Source organism: Notolepis coatsorum (assembly GCF_963971535.1).
Source record: "Notolepis coatsorum genome assembly, chromosome: 20".
Lineage (NCBI taxonomy): Eukaryota > Metazoa > Chordata > Actinopteri > Aulopiformes > Paralepididae > Notolepis > Notolepis coatsorum.
This window is the reverse complement of record NC_140184.1, coordinates 8379422-8395805: the sequence shown is the minus strand read 5'-3', so window position 1 is coordinate 8395805 and position 16384 is coordinate 8379422. Positions and strand designations below refer to the sequence as shown.

At 44.4% G+C, this 16384-nt stretch overlaps 1 protein-coding gene across 2 annotated transcripts in view; it reads left to right on the top strand.

The window, feature by feature from the left end:
- LOC311247161 (uncharacterized protein) overlaps window positions 1-15416 on the top strand; it is a 35399-nt gene extending 19983 nt beyond the window's left edge. Inside the window, exons 8-14 of one of the 2 annotated variants that reach the window (XR_014620829.1) lie at window positions 1426-1481; window positions 2372-2547; window positions 3432-3832; window positions 7838-7940; window positions 8559-8778; window positions 9695-11301; window positions 11345-15416. Coding sequence is in view for 1 of the 2 variants with exons in the window: in XM_084337489.1 (XP_084193615.1) it covers window positions 1426-1481; window positions 2372-2547; window positions 3432-3832; window positions 7838-7940; window positions 8559-8778; window positions 9695-9927 (1189 nt within the window). In the remaining variant the exon portion in view is untranslated. Of the gene's footprint in view, window positions 1-1425; window positions 1482-2371; window positions 2548-3431; window positions 3833-7837; window positions 7941-8558; window positions 8779-9694 lie in introns of both variants that reach the window. The other variant, XM_084337489.1, reaches the window with a different exon arrangement.
- The last annotated feature ends 968 nt before the right edge of the window (window positions 15417-16384 follow it).

Here is a 16384-nt window from a genome sequence, read left to right as displayed (position 1 = left end):
TCTGTGTGTGTCCATGTGTGTGTGTGTCCATGTGTGTATGTGTGTCCATGTGTGTGTCCATGTGTGTGTGTGTCCATGTGTGTGTGTGTGTCCATGTGTGTATGTGTCCATGTGTGTGTCCATGTGTGTATGTGTGTGTGCATGTGTGTGTCCATGTGTGTATGTGTCCATGTGTGTGTCTATGTGTGTGTCCATGTGTGTATGTGTCTGTGTGTGTTCATGTGTGCGTGTGTCCATGCGTGTATGTGTCCACGTGTGTGTGTGTCTGTGTGTGTCCACGTGTGTGTCCATGTGTGTGTGTGTCCATGTGTGTCCATGTGTGTATGTGTCTATGTGTGTGTGTCCATGTGTGTGTGTCTGTGTGTGTGTGTCTGTGTGTGTGTGTCCATGTGTGTGTGTGTCCATGTGTGTATGTGTCTGTGTGTGTGTTTGTCCATGTCTGTGTGTGTCCATGTGTGTGTGTTCATGTATGTGTCTGTGTGTGTGTCCATATGTGTGTCCATGTGTGTATGTGTCTGTGTGTGTGTCCATGTGTGTATGTGTCTGTGTGTGTGTCCATGTGTGTATGTGTCTGTGTGTGTCCATGTGTGTACAGTATGTGTCTCTGTGTGTGTGTCCATGTGTGTATGTGTCTGTGTGTGTCCATGAGTGTATGTGTGTGTACGTGTCCATGTGTGTGTCCATGTGTGTACAGTATGTGTCTGTGTCCATGTGTGTACGTGTCTGTGTGTGTCCATGTGTGTAGTGTACAGTATGTGTCTGTGTGTGTGTCCATGTGTGTATGTGTCTGTGTGTGTGTCCATGTGTGTATGTGTCCATGTGTGTATGTGTCTATGTGTGTGTGTCCATGTATGTATGTGTCCATGTGTGTCCATGTGTGTATGTGTGTGTGTCCATGTGTGTCCATGTGTGCATGTGTGTATGTGTCCGTGTGTGTCCATGTGTGTAGTGTACAGTATGTGTCTGTGTATGTGTCCGTGTGTGCCTGCATCTGTGTGTGTGTCCATGTGTGCATGTGTCCATGTGTGTATGTGTTTATGTGTGTGTGTCCATGTATGTATGTGTCCATGTGTGTCCATGTGTGTATGTGTGTGTGTCCATGTGTGTATGTGTGTGTGTCCATGAGTGTGTCCATGTGTGCATGTGTGCATGTGTCCGTGTGTGCCTGCATCTGTGTGTGTGTCCATGTGTGCATGTCTGTATGAGTCTGTGTGTGTGTCTGTGTGTGTTTGTGTGTGGAGGGTTTGCTCCATTAATCATAGTCTTGACATGGGAGTAATGTACTGTAGTGCTACATTTTCAGTGCTGGCACATGGAGCATGTTAGCCGCAGGAGCAGTAATGGCTGCATTTATATAGTTGTGTCCACATAGTATATGTTGTGTGTTTTCATCTCATGACGCCCTATTCCTTCTGTTCCATTCAGCCAATCAGAGATGAGATGCATCCTCGTAGCGGTGACCAATGCGGCTCCACTTAAAGGTTAGACAAAATCACTGATCATCTTTATGTAACTTTATACTATGATAATCTGCTATTGACGACCTATGGGAATCATACTTCAGATTGTCATTTGGGATGTTAAAAGCACAGTCACGTTAAAGGGAGGGGGTTTCCTTTTGGGCAAATTATTTCATTTATAATTAATGTCTATAATCATAATTCACGAAACAAGCTCTTTCAAACCTGTACTTAAAACCATATTCATTTTAAAACCTCCAATTTCCAATTGCCGTTTAACAACACAAAACACGGTAATACCACATTCATTGCAACGCCTCCGGTTTATCATGATCATCATACTTTCCTAGAAGTCTTTTTCGCGACTGTTGTTACTCGACCACGGATCAATAAAAGTCAGCAGGGTTTCCATTTTTTTATCCTCTTTTTCTCTGCCTGATTTTCTATTTTTCTCCCCATCCCAATTTAGTCGTTATGCCAATTCCCCCCCTCCCCTACCTGGTTGTTGTGCGCATGTTCCTCCTACTGGTCGGTACAAGGGAACCCTGAAGTCTACCACATGCTTCCTCCGACACATGTCTCTTATCACCTGGCAGCGAGGACTCTCATTGGTGAAGCGTAACGCGTGGGAGGTCACGCTGCCTTCACCACTTCCTGCCTTTCGCTGAGCAGGCGCCCAGACCTGACCTGTAGGCGTCGCTGTCCACAACGCCAGATTACCACCCTCGACTTCCCTCCCGCTAACTCAGCCAAGCGAGTTAGTATGACGATCGGCCCAAGCCGCAGGCAATGCTGACTCCGAGCAGGGTTTCCATTCTGTAAATCACAGCAAACAAGAGTTGCAATCTGATTGAGCCGTTAAGCACGTTTTCTCTAGTCGATATTCAGTGTGATTGGTCCACTCTGTCCAGGTAAGGTCATTGTGACGTGCTCAGCCAGCCGCATGAGTGTGCTCCTGGAGAAAGCGTCCATGCCGGGCCTCGACAAGAGATTTCTTCAGCTGTCAGACCCATCCTGTTCGCTAGAGTCAAACGACACACACATCTACGGGGTCATGTCACTCAGCACCTGCGGCACGACACTGGAGGTACTGTGTATGTTATGATGATGATGTAATTATGATTGTGAAGTGGCGGGGGCACTCCCGTCACTACCACACTACAGAAGGTTAACCTTTCACTACCACACTATAGACGGTTAACCTTTACCACACTACAGAAGGTTAACCCTTTCACTACCACACTAAAGAAGGTTAATCTTTCACTACCACACTACAGATGGTTAACCCTTTCACTACCACACTACCGAAGGTTAACCTTTCACTACCACACTACAGATGGTTAACCTTTCACTACCACACTACAGATGGTTAACCTTTCACTACCACACTACAGATGGTTAACCATTTCACTACCACATTACAGACTGTTAACCCTTTCACTACCACACTACAGAAGGTTAACCTTTCACTACCACACTACAGGATGTTAACCCTTTCACTGTTCTGAATTATTGCCCTTGGTGAATGAACTTTGAATAATAAAATAACAGAGCCAGGAATACTGCTTACCTAATGTTTGTAAAATGTTTTTAGACTTGGGTGTGGGGTAGCAAGGCAAAGAAGGAAAGACCTCTTTTCACTAGGGATGTTCGATATTGGCTTTTTTACCGATATCCGATATACCGATATTGTCCAACTCTTAATTTCCGATACCCCCCCAAAAACACAACATTATGCATACTTTTCACAATAAATAAAATAAGAATTTGTTCTTACTTGCTTGCCTGGGTAAATAAAGGTTAAATAAATGTAAAAATAAAAAAAAATAATAATAATTGATTTTTTTTAAACCAATACCGATAATTTCAGATATTCCATTTTAATGCCAATATCGGTAGGCTGATAATATCGGACATCCCTACTTTTCACTGAATTGTTCCCTGCCGCCTCTCTCCCCTCGTTCCGTGTAGGACCGCGGTGACTTCATCGTCTTCAAGAACGAGATCCACTCCTCCGAGCTGGGCCACTCCGTCATCACCCGCACGTCCAGGGTCAGCATCGGCTTCTCCTGCATGTTCCCCAAGACCGTCAGCATCTCCACCCACTACCAGCTCCACAAGTCGGACTACATCTTCACGGAGTCCAGCTTCGGCAGTTTCGGCTACGCTTTTGACATCTTCCTGGACACCAACTTCACCCAGAAGGTGGAGCCCGCTGCGTACCCGGTGGAGGTGCACCTGCTGGACACCATCTACATGGGCATCCAGGCCGAGACGGCCCTGCCGGCGGTGACCCTGTTCGTGGAGTCGTGCAAAGCCACGCCCGACGACAACCCCCAGGGCAGCCTCTCCTATGACCTCATTCAACACGGGTGAGCAAGTCCAACACTCCCAAACCATGTGTCCATGTGTCCATGTGTGTGTCCATGTGTGTGTCCATGTGTCTGCGTGTGTGGCCATGTGTCTGTGTGTGTGTCCATGTGCAGGGCCGCCTGGGAGAAATGCGAGGCCCTGTGCGAGATTTAAACGCGAGCCCCCCCCCCCCCCCCCCAAAAGGTTAATATTTTTTTTTTTTTTTCATACAGTCAACATATTCTTAAATAATAGCGCTGCCCGAGGCGGGGCATGATACAGTCAACATATAGCAAGAGAGAGAGCTCCCGTTCTACAGTCAATATACAGTGTACAGAGAGAGAGAGAGAGACACATTGGAAATAAATTGAAATGCTATTTGGCCCTAAACAGAGAGTACACAGTGGCAGAATACCTGAGCACTGTGACTGAAGATCCTTGACTATGTACAGACTCAGCGAGCACAGCCTAGCCATCGAGAAAGGCCGCCATAGGCAGACTGTGTGTGTTAGAAAGAGAGAGAGAGAGAGAGAGAGAGCATGTGTGTTTGTCATGTGTGTTAGAGAGAGAGCATGTATGAGAGATCCAAAAGGACAAAGATCAACACTTAAATCCAAGAGAGAGAGAGAGAGAGAGAGAGAGAGAGAGAGAGAGAGAGAGAGAGACACATTGGAAAGAAATTGAAATGCTATTTGGCCCTAAACAGAGAGTACACAGTGGCAGAATACCTGAGCACTGTGACTGAAGATCCTTGACTATGTACAGACTCAGCGAGCACAGCCTAGCCATCGAGAAAGGCCGCCATAGGCAGACTGTGTGTGTTAGAAAGAGAGAGAGAGAGAGCATGTGTGTTAGAGAGAGAGCATGTATGAGAGAGAGAGAGAGAGAGAGAGAGAGAGAGAGAGAGAGAGAGAGAGAGAGAGAGAGAGAGAGAGCATACATGTGTTTGTCATGTGTGTTAGAGAGAGAGCATGTATGAGAGATCCAAAAGGACAAAGATCAACACTTAAATCCAAAGAGAAGAGGGTCTATACCAGAGAAACCAAAGCAGCAAGGAGCCAATGGCCGACATCAGCTAAATAGGCTAGCCAGGTACTGTGACACCAGGCCACACACAGCTTTGGCCAACGGCCCAACGCTACCCAAGCTACACAAACGACCAAGACATTCACACACAGCACATGTCGTATCTCCAAATGTTGTGAAGTAGCATATGTTTTGCCTGGAAAAAAACATCGTTATTAACAAAACATTCGGGAGGGGAAGGAAGGAAGAGTGGGGTAATGTCATGACATTTTCATTAATCTTACCTGCACCAAGGAACGCAGGGCGAAAGGCCGCAACACAGGTCTCCACGTTGACGAAAGGCCTCTCGCTGGCGGGACAAAAATAAGCCAGAACCCCCTGCTATTCTCACGGCTAATGTCAATGGTCGACTCGTAGCACAAGCTAACAGCTAACTCTAGCCTAGGCTAACTGATAGCATCAAAGTAACGTGCGCAGCCGGCAGCTAGCCGGCAGCTAGCTACGACGTTAGCTGCTGGCTGCGCACGTTACTTTGATGCTATCAGTTAGCCAGTTAGCTCAACCCGGCTATCGCTAACCATTAGCTAACGCACTACCACTGAAACTACAACATGAGAAAAGCAATACAGGCGCTGACACCAGGCCATACACCGTTAGCTACTAACTCCATACTACAACAGGCTACAGCTAGTCGACCAGTTTGGCTCCAGAGAGAGAGAGAGAGAGAGAGAGAGAGATCCACGGCGGGAATATAATAGGTTGCATGAACTCACCATAACGCAGTATCAATGGTAAAGTTGGAAGGAGACTTTCTTGGCCCACGGTGTAATTTCTTCTGATCCATGCTGCTTTTGAAAAGACATCCACTCGCTCCTCTGAATAGCGCTGAATTAGATCATCCCTGTACCTCGTGTGTCTTCTTCTTCTTCTTCTATTTGGTGTTTTACGGCGGACGGGAGAAGAGCCCGGAAACACTATCCTAAAATCTGTAGAGCAGCAAAGCCGCAGAAACCGGAACACTGCAGTCTGCAGAGCCGCAGAGGCAGGAACAAGTCAGACACATTCTACAAACGTGTCTAATGTGAAATATATAAGCATATAAGCAAAACTAGATTTTAGGTCTGTGATGAAAAAGGGCCTCGCGGGAAGGGGGGCCTCGGAAAAAAAAAAAAAAAAAAAAAATTTTTTTTTTTTTTTTTTGCGAGGCCCCCCTTCCCGCGAGGCCCTGTGCGACCGCACTGCTCGCACACCCCCTGAGGCGGCCCTGTCCATGTGTGTGTCCATGTGTGTGTCCATGTGTGTGTGTCCATGTGTGTGTCTGTGTGTGTGTCCATGTGTCTGTGTCCATGTGTGTGTCCATGTGTGTGTCCATGTGTCTGTGTCCATGTGTGTGTCTGTGTGTGTGTCCATGTGTCTGTGTCCATGTGTGTGTCCATGTGTCTGTGTGTGTGTCCATGTGTGTGTCCATGTGTGTGTCCATGTGTCTGCGTGTGTGTCCATGTGTCTGTGTCTATGTGTGTGTCCATGTGTGTGTGTGTGTCCATGTGTCTGTGTGTGTCCATGTGTGTGTCCATGTGTCTGTGTGTGTGTCCATGTGTGCATGTGTCTGTGTGTGTGTCCATGTGTCTGTGTGTGTGTCCATGTGTGCATGTGTCTGTGTGTGTGTCCATGTGTCTGTGTGTGTGTCCATGTGTGTGTGTGTCTGTGTGTGTATGTGTCTGTATGTGTCCATGTGTGCATTGTGTCTATGTGTGTGTCCATGTGTGTGTCCATGTGTTTGTCCATGTGTTTATGTGTCCGTGTGTGTGTGCATTGTGTCTGTGTGTGTGTCCATGTGTGTGTCCATGTGTTTGTCCATGTGTTTATGTGTCCGTGTGTGTGTGCATTGTGTCTGTGTGTGTGTCCATGTGTGTGTCCATGTGTGTGTCCATGTGTGCATGCATCTGTGTGTGTCCATGTGTGTATAATGTGTCTATGTGTGTGTCTATGTGTGTGTCCATGTGTGCATGCATCTGTGTGCATGCATCTGTGTGTGTCCATGTGTGTGTCCATGTGTGTGTCCATGTGTGCATGCATCTGTGTGTGTCCATGTGTGTATAATGTGTCTATGTGTGTGTCTATGTGTGTGTCCATGTGTGCATGCATCTGTGTGCATGCATCTGTGTGTGTCCATGTGTGTGTGTGTGTGTGTGTATTCAAAACGGATGAGCACTCCAAAACTCCCTTCAACGTTCATCACTTCCATCATTTCACGTGTTTAACCCTTTCACTGCCACACTACAGAAGGTTAACCCTTTACTATCACACTACCGTCGGTTACCGTCGGTAGTGTGATAGAAAAGGGTTAACCTTCTGTAGTGTGGCAGTGAAAGGGTTAACATGCTGTTGTGTGGCAGTGAAAGGGTTAAGCAGAAACTGCAACAGTCCCTATCTGACGGTTGCACATGTTGAATCCCCTTCTCCTCTCTATAACACCTGCAACTGTCACCCAGCCTTTTAACTGTAACTTGACTGTTCTGCTTCATGTATGTATCATGTGTATCATGAAATCATGTGTATGTATCATGTGTATGTATCATGTATGTATGTGTGTCATTTCATTGGTTGTTTGTTTGATGTGTGCTTGTACCATCTGTCCCTTCTATTTGATTTAATTAAAAGAAAATGTGTCCCCTTTCCCTGTTACCCTACAAATTTGTTCTTAATTGACCTGCCTGGTTTAAATAAAGGTTAAATAAAAATAAAAAGCACTATGCTTAACTACAACAACGACAACCCTCAGAGCAGCCTCTTCTATGACCTCATCCAAAATGGATGAGCGCTAGGCTTAACGTGCAATATGCCCCCGAGCTGACATGGAAGAATCTTTTGCCACTTAATTGCATGTCTCAATTAAGCTGTCTCGTATTCAGCAAAGTGTCAGTTATATCTATTATGCAAGATTTAATTTGACATACTGTAATCTTGTGAGTAACTAATGTATTCACTTTTGTTAAAAGGTGTGTGAAGGATGAGACGCTCGTAGTTCATAGTAATTCATCCGACCCGACGTCATACAAGTTTGAGGTCCAGGCCTTCAAATTCAATGGGAACTTTGAACAGGTGAGATAAATACAGACTGTATCTACAGTAACTAACAACAGAACATTACGTACCGTATAGGTAGCTATGTACCTATAGACAGGGCCGGCCTCTCCTACAGGCCATACAGGTCTAGGGCCCAGAAAGGGGGGGGGGGGGGGGGGGCGCACTCATAGTAAAATAATTTATATATATACATATTATTATTATAATTTTTTTATATATAATACTACGAGTGGGGGCCCTCTTTGCTCAACGTCTGATAGAAACACTGACTAGTGAAATGAGGCGTCTGCAAAGAGGATTGAATGTAGTTTGGTGGATCAATTTCACCAGTTACAGTGTTTCTCTCTGACGTTGATCAATGTGGCGATTATAATTTTTTTACTACGAGGGGGGTGGGGGGGGGGGGGGGGGTGGGGGGGGGGGGGTGGGGGTCTGGGGGGGGGCAGGGGGGGGGGGGGGGGTGGGGCCTTTCCATCGCCTAGGGCCCAACAGACCCACGGGCCGGCCCTGCCTATTATAATAGACCTAGTGTGAAATCCTTGACACCATACTCGCAGAAGAGGGCGATTCAGTCCAAGGCAAGAGAACTGAAAACAACACGTCTGATATTGACCCCTGCGACCTCTCCTGCAGGTGTACATCACGTGCTCCGTGATGCTGTGTGAGCCTGGCAATCCCAACTCCAGATGCGCCCAAGGCTGCATGGACGCTCCAGCCCGCAGACGCAGGCGAAGTCTTGGCACTGGCAGGGAGACGGCCAGCCACTACATCACCCAAGGTCCGCTGCGTTTTGTGAAAAGGGGCGATCCCAAAGCGGCAGTGGATGAGAGGTCAGACCACGTGGCCGTTGCAGGTAATATATACTGTGCAAGGCGGACGGAAGTGAGACGTGCAATCGGAGTTATTTTCTTCTGGAGTACTAGAAGAACTAGAAGTGTTCCCCCCTCTTTCAGTCACCCCTGATTGTGTTCGTTCATGAACACTGGTAAAAAATAGACTAGACTTTTTTTTTTATATCAGTGAAAATACTAAAAGGACTAAAACATTTCTAAAAGTGCCCTGTTGCACAGCAGTGCTACTCGTCCAAGCTATAGTGAGCGAAAGCAGAAATAATACAGCGTTCAAGATTAACCCCTTTCACTGCCACACTACAGACGGTTAACCCTTTCACTACCACACTACAGACGGTTAACCTTTCACTACCACACTGTCACTACAAAGGGTTAACCCTTTCACTACCACACTACAGAGGGTTAACACTTTCACAACCATTTTTATTGACCATTTACAACCACACTACAAATGGGTAACGCTTTCGCTACCACACTACAGAAGGTTAACCCTTTCGCTACCACACTACAGAAGGTTAACCCTTTCACTACCACACTACAGAACGTTAACCTTTCACTCCCACACTACAGAAGGTTAACCCTTTCACTACCACACTACAGAAGTGAACTGTGAGTGCCCGGATTGGCCGCATTAATTAAATGACAGTGGATCTGAACACGTCCAGTGTGCGCTGGATTACGTTGAACCTTGATACTTAATGTATATTTGACACTAATCAAGATGTCGTACTTGCTTACTAAATTGATTAAATTCCCATGATTTCAACTTGACACCATAAACAATCTAAATGGATCCAATTGTATTTCCTGTTGGGTCCAAGTTGTTCCATTGTTCCATTGTTCCATTCTAACATTGTAACATTGTAACACAATTCCACTGAAACCATCTGTAATACAATTCCTTTTCTTCCTCTACAGCAAAGACAGGAGGAGATGGTCAACCTGAAAATGAACGACCTCAAATTGAGCAACGCGGAGACGAGACGCCTGTGAATGCCATGGGCATTCTGGGCACCACCAGCAGCACCATAGTCTTAGCCAGCCTGTTCATGGTGACGGTCATCATGCTGGCCGTGGTCATTGGTTATTTTGCAAGGAAGAACAAGCCGGATGACCGCCACACTCTCCTGGCTTCGGACTCGGAGAAGTGAGGACTAACCACGGCCCGCCTATCCCCACCCCAATCTATTCATTCATTCAGATGATTTGGTGATGAATATGCAGACACTAATTTACGTACAATCACACTTAACGTATTACCAACTTAAGCAGGCTACTTTTACTGGGGAAAAACAGGCATGCATCATCATAGCAGCACAAAAGGAAAGCTTGTCTATCCAGTTTACCAGCATTGGTGTTGTACCTTAGCGAGCAAGAGCTTCAGCCTGGAGCGGGAAAGGATAATTAGTCACGCCATTGTGTAATATTCGTACGGGTAAAATAAAAACACGTTTTGCAACCAAGATTAGCCATCATGGATTACTGAAACGAAAGGAATAATTGTACCGCCTGTGCTATTTAAAACATAAGTAGGCTGCCACGTCAGACAAACGGGTTTACGGGTTAGCTATGTAAAAAAAGAATAGAATCTTATAGTCAAATTGAACCTAGAATCGTCTATACAGTCTAATAAATCAGATGGTTTCAGCCTAGTGCATTTGTGAATTGTGATTTGAGTGTGATATTGCTAAATAGTGTTGTATTAGAATGTTTCAAATTGAATGATGATTGTTTGTCTGTTTTCTCTACCATGTAACTCGGGTATTGCAGATTAAGTATTGATTTTCCTATGTTGGCTTAATGTTCTTTTCGGGATCGGTTTTGTTGATTGTTTCATTTAGCAAACTTTAACTTTTTTGCAGACTTGGCCTTTGCTTTTGAATTTGTTTTTGAATTAGGGGTAGGTTGTACTATAAGCCAATTGGCTTCAAACCTATGCTTTTCGTTTGTTTATTTGTAAACATTCGAAATAAAGAATTCATTCATTCATTCATTTAAAAGACTAAAGGATTAACCGTCTACTTCAAACTAATACAATGTTAGATGAAATCTCGACGAAAAGTCATCTATCCCCACTAAACATGTTTGCAAACAGTTTTCTACAACATTTAGTGTATGTTATGGTGGGAGACCGGGAGTTGGAATGAATAAAGCTTTTGTTTTTCAACAACATATTATTATTATCGTTACTATCAAGGGTTTTCTAAACGTAAATCATCATGATTTTTTTTTGCTAACAGGTTATACAGATATGTTAGGTGGCAGACTCTTTCCTTTTTTATTTTCCAAGTGAAGAGCAGGGGCGAGACACACCAGATGATGCTAGGAGAGAGAGAGAGAGAGAGAGAGAGAGAGAGAGAGAGAGGGAGAGAGAGAGAGAGGGGAAAGCAGAGAGAGATAGTGAGGTGGTACCCCCGGAGAAGAGAGAGAGACGCACACCGGAAAACGACAAGGGAGATATAGGCAGAGAGAGACGTGAGAGAAAAATAGGAATAGAAATTGCCTTCATATTACATAATTGGGAGGTGGCTTGTAGCAATCTTTGCCTTCATATTACATAATTGGGAGGTGGCTTGTAGCAATCTTTGCACCAGTGCATATTCAAAAATATTACATTTTGTAAGAAAATATCCTTTTTAGCTAATTTAGCTAGTAGCTAATAACCCCCATCCAGGAGTGGATATCTCATTTTGGAATTAAACACTTTACAAATTATAATTTGTAAATCAATTATTCACCCTGTGATGCCTTGAATTCATGAAGATTTTATTTTCTTCTCACATGTCTCCATCGTTGACGTGGAATCCAGAAAACTGCAGAAATACTATGAATTGAAGTTGTTGACAGAATCCGGCTATAGGGCGACAATAATGTGGTCAAGAGGCATGGTTTCTATCTTTAGCCTTTAAGCGGCGTGGTTTATTCATTCACATGGTATGAGCAGCAGTACATGAGGTCTCCTCTCACTGAGAGGCTGGGGGGAAAGAGGTAGAGTAGGAGGAGACATCTCTATTTATACTCGCCACCTGGTGGTGTCTTGAGTGGCTCCGCCTAGAGCGCCCTCTAGTGGAAACAGTTATATATGCAGTTAGACAGTTATTAACAATCCTACATAGAACCTCTGACTTCAACACTCCCACTTAGGGTTGTATTAGCATACTGGATAACTTCTCCGAAAAACATTTTACAAAGGAAATAATATAATCCAAAACATCAATAGAGTATGGCAGTCAATATTTACACATTAAACATGACCTTTGCAAATCTCTTCAATTTCAATTTGGAACAGGTTACCTCATAGTGTCTGCTACCCTGTCGTCCGTTTGGACAATAAATCAGTGTCATTCTTTCTTCTCTGATGACAGATCTGATGAGATGATATTTTCTATATCGACATGTTTACCTCTATGTCGGCACACTGGATTCCTAGCAATCACAATGGTTCCCTGGTTGCCCTCATAAACAACAGTATTCATATATACATAGTGTCCATCATTTTTAAATGATGTTGACAAAACGCCCCTCATCTTCAAAAACACCATATTCGGTATAGAGGATACATTCCAATTACCTACTACATATTAAGCAATATATTCACAATCTTATCTCCATCACTTCGAGCAGTTGTTCTAGATAAACACATTTTGCATGGTCATAGCTAGAAACATATACTCGGCTTCACAGGCTGATAGTATCACTGTGGGCTTTAAGCTCTAAACCCTTGCTGCCCTTTCTGAAACACAGCTGTTCGTCTGCTGCACCTCTGGGATAACGAAAAACATGTTTTGGACGTAGTTCAATGCTTCTCTGTGGGGTCAGCAAAATACTGTGACAATTTTACTCACTACAAAACATAGGTCAGGGCGAGTACAGGTTGGACTAATGAGGCTACCCACAGCTTTTCTATACATCTCTTACTTCAGTCAAAACATCTCAGGATCTTTTCCCCATAGTTAAATCATTGAGAACATGGTAAATCATCCACCTTTGTATTTAAACATGGGATCCATTTCTGTATTTAAACATGGTAAATCATCCACCTCTGTACTTAAACATGGAATTAAACATAGGATCCATTTCAGTATTTAAACATGGACTCTAATCAGGTATTTAAACCTGGATTCTACTCCTCCCATATTTAAACCTGGAGTATCATCCTCCTGCTTTTAAGCAGTGTAACCACTCTCCTTCAGTATTTAAACAATTAGTCACCCTCCTTCAGTATTTAAACATGGAGTACCCTCCTTCAGCATTTAAGCAGTTAGTCACCCTCCTTCAGTATTTAAGCAATTAGCTACGAACCGTACATTTGTATATGTCGTGGTCTTCAAAACCCTCCTGGATTGAATACACCCATTTCCCTCCCACTGTCTGTCTGGCCTCTGGTAACTTGGTTGAATACACCCATATCCCTCCCACTGTCTGTCTGCCCTCTGGTAACTTGGCAGGAGCAAAGGTGTGGTTGTCCTCTAGGGACCTCATCTCCTCATCCCTTGCTCTCTCCCATTTACTTGATTCGGGGGACAATGTGACCTCTTTAAAGGTCGGGGGTACCCCACTGACTACCCTGTAGCAGTAAATTTTTACCTTTATCGAAGAATACCTTGGCACCGCTTGCAGTAGCAGCTATTACAGAGAATAGTCCTTGTGGGAACCATGGTACGTAGAGAGCGTTCTTTAACGTCACCGTACGCCGGCGCCCCCCACAGTCTTTGTGCAGTCGCCTCTCCGATGGCCTTTCTCTCCGCATCGACAACACGCCAGTTCCGCCGTGGTCCTGGTCCTCTCCCTTGGCGTCGCTCGGGCCTTTAGCACCCTCTCTCCCACCTCCGCGGCGGCTGGGTGGGTATCTTCTGAGGCCTCGAAGTTTCTTAACTTGGCCTTGAACTGTCCCAGCGTCATGTCCGCTGAACTGTGTGTTACCAGGAGTGTGAACGGTTTGTACAGCTCCGGTAGTCCTCTCATCATCATTGCCATCATTAGCCCATCGCTTGGTGCTTCTCCTGCACTCCTCAATGGCGTCGTGATCTGCTCCGCTCTGTTGACGTATTCGGTCACAGTCTCGGTGTGCCCCTTCTTCAGGGCGGTTAGTGCTATGTAGAGGGCCACGACTCGGGGTCTTCCTCGCCCGATGTAATGCTCTCTCAACACCTCCAGGCTTTCTCTGCCTTTGTCTTTAGTGTCGCGGAATATCAGCCCCAAGCTGGTGTCGTCGAGCAGTGGCGCTAACTCACAGTACACGTCTGCGTTACGCTGGTCGTCCAGGGCTTGCTCTTCCGCCGTCAGGTCTCCCGTGGGGGCTGTCAAGATCGTCGCCTTCAGTCCCGCACCGTGCATGCAGCATAGCATGCGCTCTTCCCAGAGTTCGTAGTCCTCTGCTTTTCCATTGAATGAGGGCCATTTGCTCCTTCCCTTGGTCGCCATCCTCTTGGTTGATGGTAGGCGTAGCTTTAGCTCTTTTTGGCCTAGCGTCTAGCCACGCGGTGCTCCCGGCGCTAACCTAGCCTATACTTTAGCTAAGCTTGCTACCCTTATTATTTCGCCCCGGCGTGATCTGGGCCCATAACCTGTTGACAGAATCCGGCTATAGGGCGACAATAATGTGGTCAAGAGGCATGGTTTCTATCTTTAGCCTTTAAGTGGCGTGGTTTATTCATTTACATGGTATGAGCAGCAGTACATGAGGTCTCCTCTCACTGAGAGGCTGGGGGGAAAGAGGTGGAGTAGGAGGAGACATCTCTATTTATACTCGCCACCTGGTGGTGTCTTGAGTGGCTCCGCCTAGAGCGCCCTCTAGTGGAAACAGTTATATATGCAGTAAGACAGTTATTAACAATCCTACATAGAACCTCTGACTTCAACAGAAGTTAATGGAGATTTGCTTTAACAACAGCAAATCTATATCAAAACAACATCCATTCAGAAACTCTCACAATTTGTGCAATATAATCCAAATCTCCATTAACTTCAATTCATCAAGTATTTCTACAGTTTTTTGGATTATATGTTCACCCTGGAGACATGCGAGAAGAAATACAAATCTTCATGAATTCAAGGCATGTAATTGATAATTTTTTGTGAGTTGGGTAACTGTGCTCTCTGTGTATTCCTTTATCTTGATTATGAGTGTATGATAAACCTATGCATATTGATACATGGACAGGACCTTAGTTATCCAAAATCCTCTGGAATGGATATTATTTGGGAACATGAAATACAAGGTTTTCAATTATTGACTCAATAAAAACAGGCCACTTGCAATTATACATCTTCCACCTGGTCTAATTTACAGTAAAACCTATTTTAATTGTATGTATCAACAAAAGGAATCGCAGATGTTATGTTTATTAACTGGCAAAACAAGATTCTACTGTATAGGCACAGTAAATGTTAATGATTGATGTGTCACTTCAGAATGTCTTTAAAACATCTGATTAATGATGTGTTTCTGTAACAACGCTGTCTATACAATGCTGTTAGCATCCATATCACCTTTATTCCTATCATTTGAATTGAGTGCAATTACAGTAGATATTAATTAGCATTAATCCGGAGCAGCTGAAGGCACTTTTCCACTTTTTGTTCATATTGGAGTTTTGGTTTTAGTCTGGATTGCATAATAAAGATGAAGGTGCTGGTTTGTGAGTGTTTTGTGTCCGTTGTGTTTCATTCTTCATTACTAAATACTGTATATATTATGTTTTAACTTGTCCTTTGGTGAATGACTTGAATGAATGACTTTATTTGACAATATATAAAATAACATGTGACAGAAGCACAGTCGGGAATACTGCCAAGGATAGACACAAAAAAGCTCAGAGCTTATTTCCATTGTGGTCCTTGTAGCGGGGTAGAGGAACGAAGTGTTCAGACATGCATCATACAGACATCATAAAGACACATGACATCACAACACATCACATAGACATAACATAGACACATAAAAACATGTAAAGATGCCTTTAGCTGAATATCTAGGTTAATTATAGTCCCTTTTGAGCCATGTCTTTAGGCTGGACTTGAATCTAACAGCACTGTTTACTATTTTCAGGTCACTGGGCAGACTGTTCCAAAAAGACAGCTGCAGAATATAAAAATGACTCCTTCTCCATACAACTCCTGAATCTGACTGGCACGAAGTCAGTTGAGCTACACCTAGTTGAATATGCATGGGTGTCCCTGATAAGGTTGAAGTAGTCATTGAAGTACACTGGCACTACCCGTGCACAATTCAGTGAACTAGGCACATCCCTATTTGGTTGACTCTGTCTTCCACCTTTAGCATCTCATGCTCTCAAAATGTGATGGGTCAAGGTGGGTTCGGGCAGGTAGCCTTAGTATTACCCTGACTAGCTTGTTTTGTGATGTCTGTATAGTTTTATTTTCTGACTTTTGGGGGCGCTGTTGAACCAGGAGCCACAAGCATAGTCATAGTGACACTGTATAAGTGCTCCAGCAAGTATTTTCATCGCGGACTGATCTATAAACTGGGAGATTCTGGCTAGGTATTTATCTCTACCACCTGTTGTCTCCCTGTTAGATAGTGATATACTGATATATAGTAATACCATTATCATCATTACCATTATCATCAGGGTTTGCATCAGG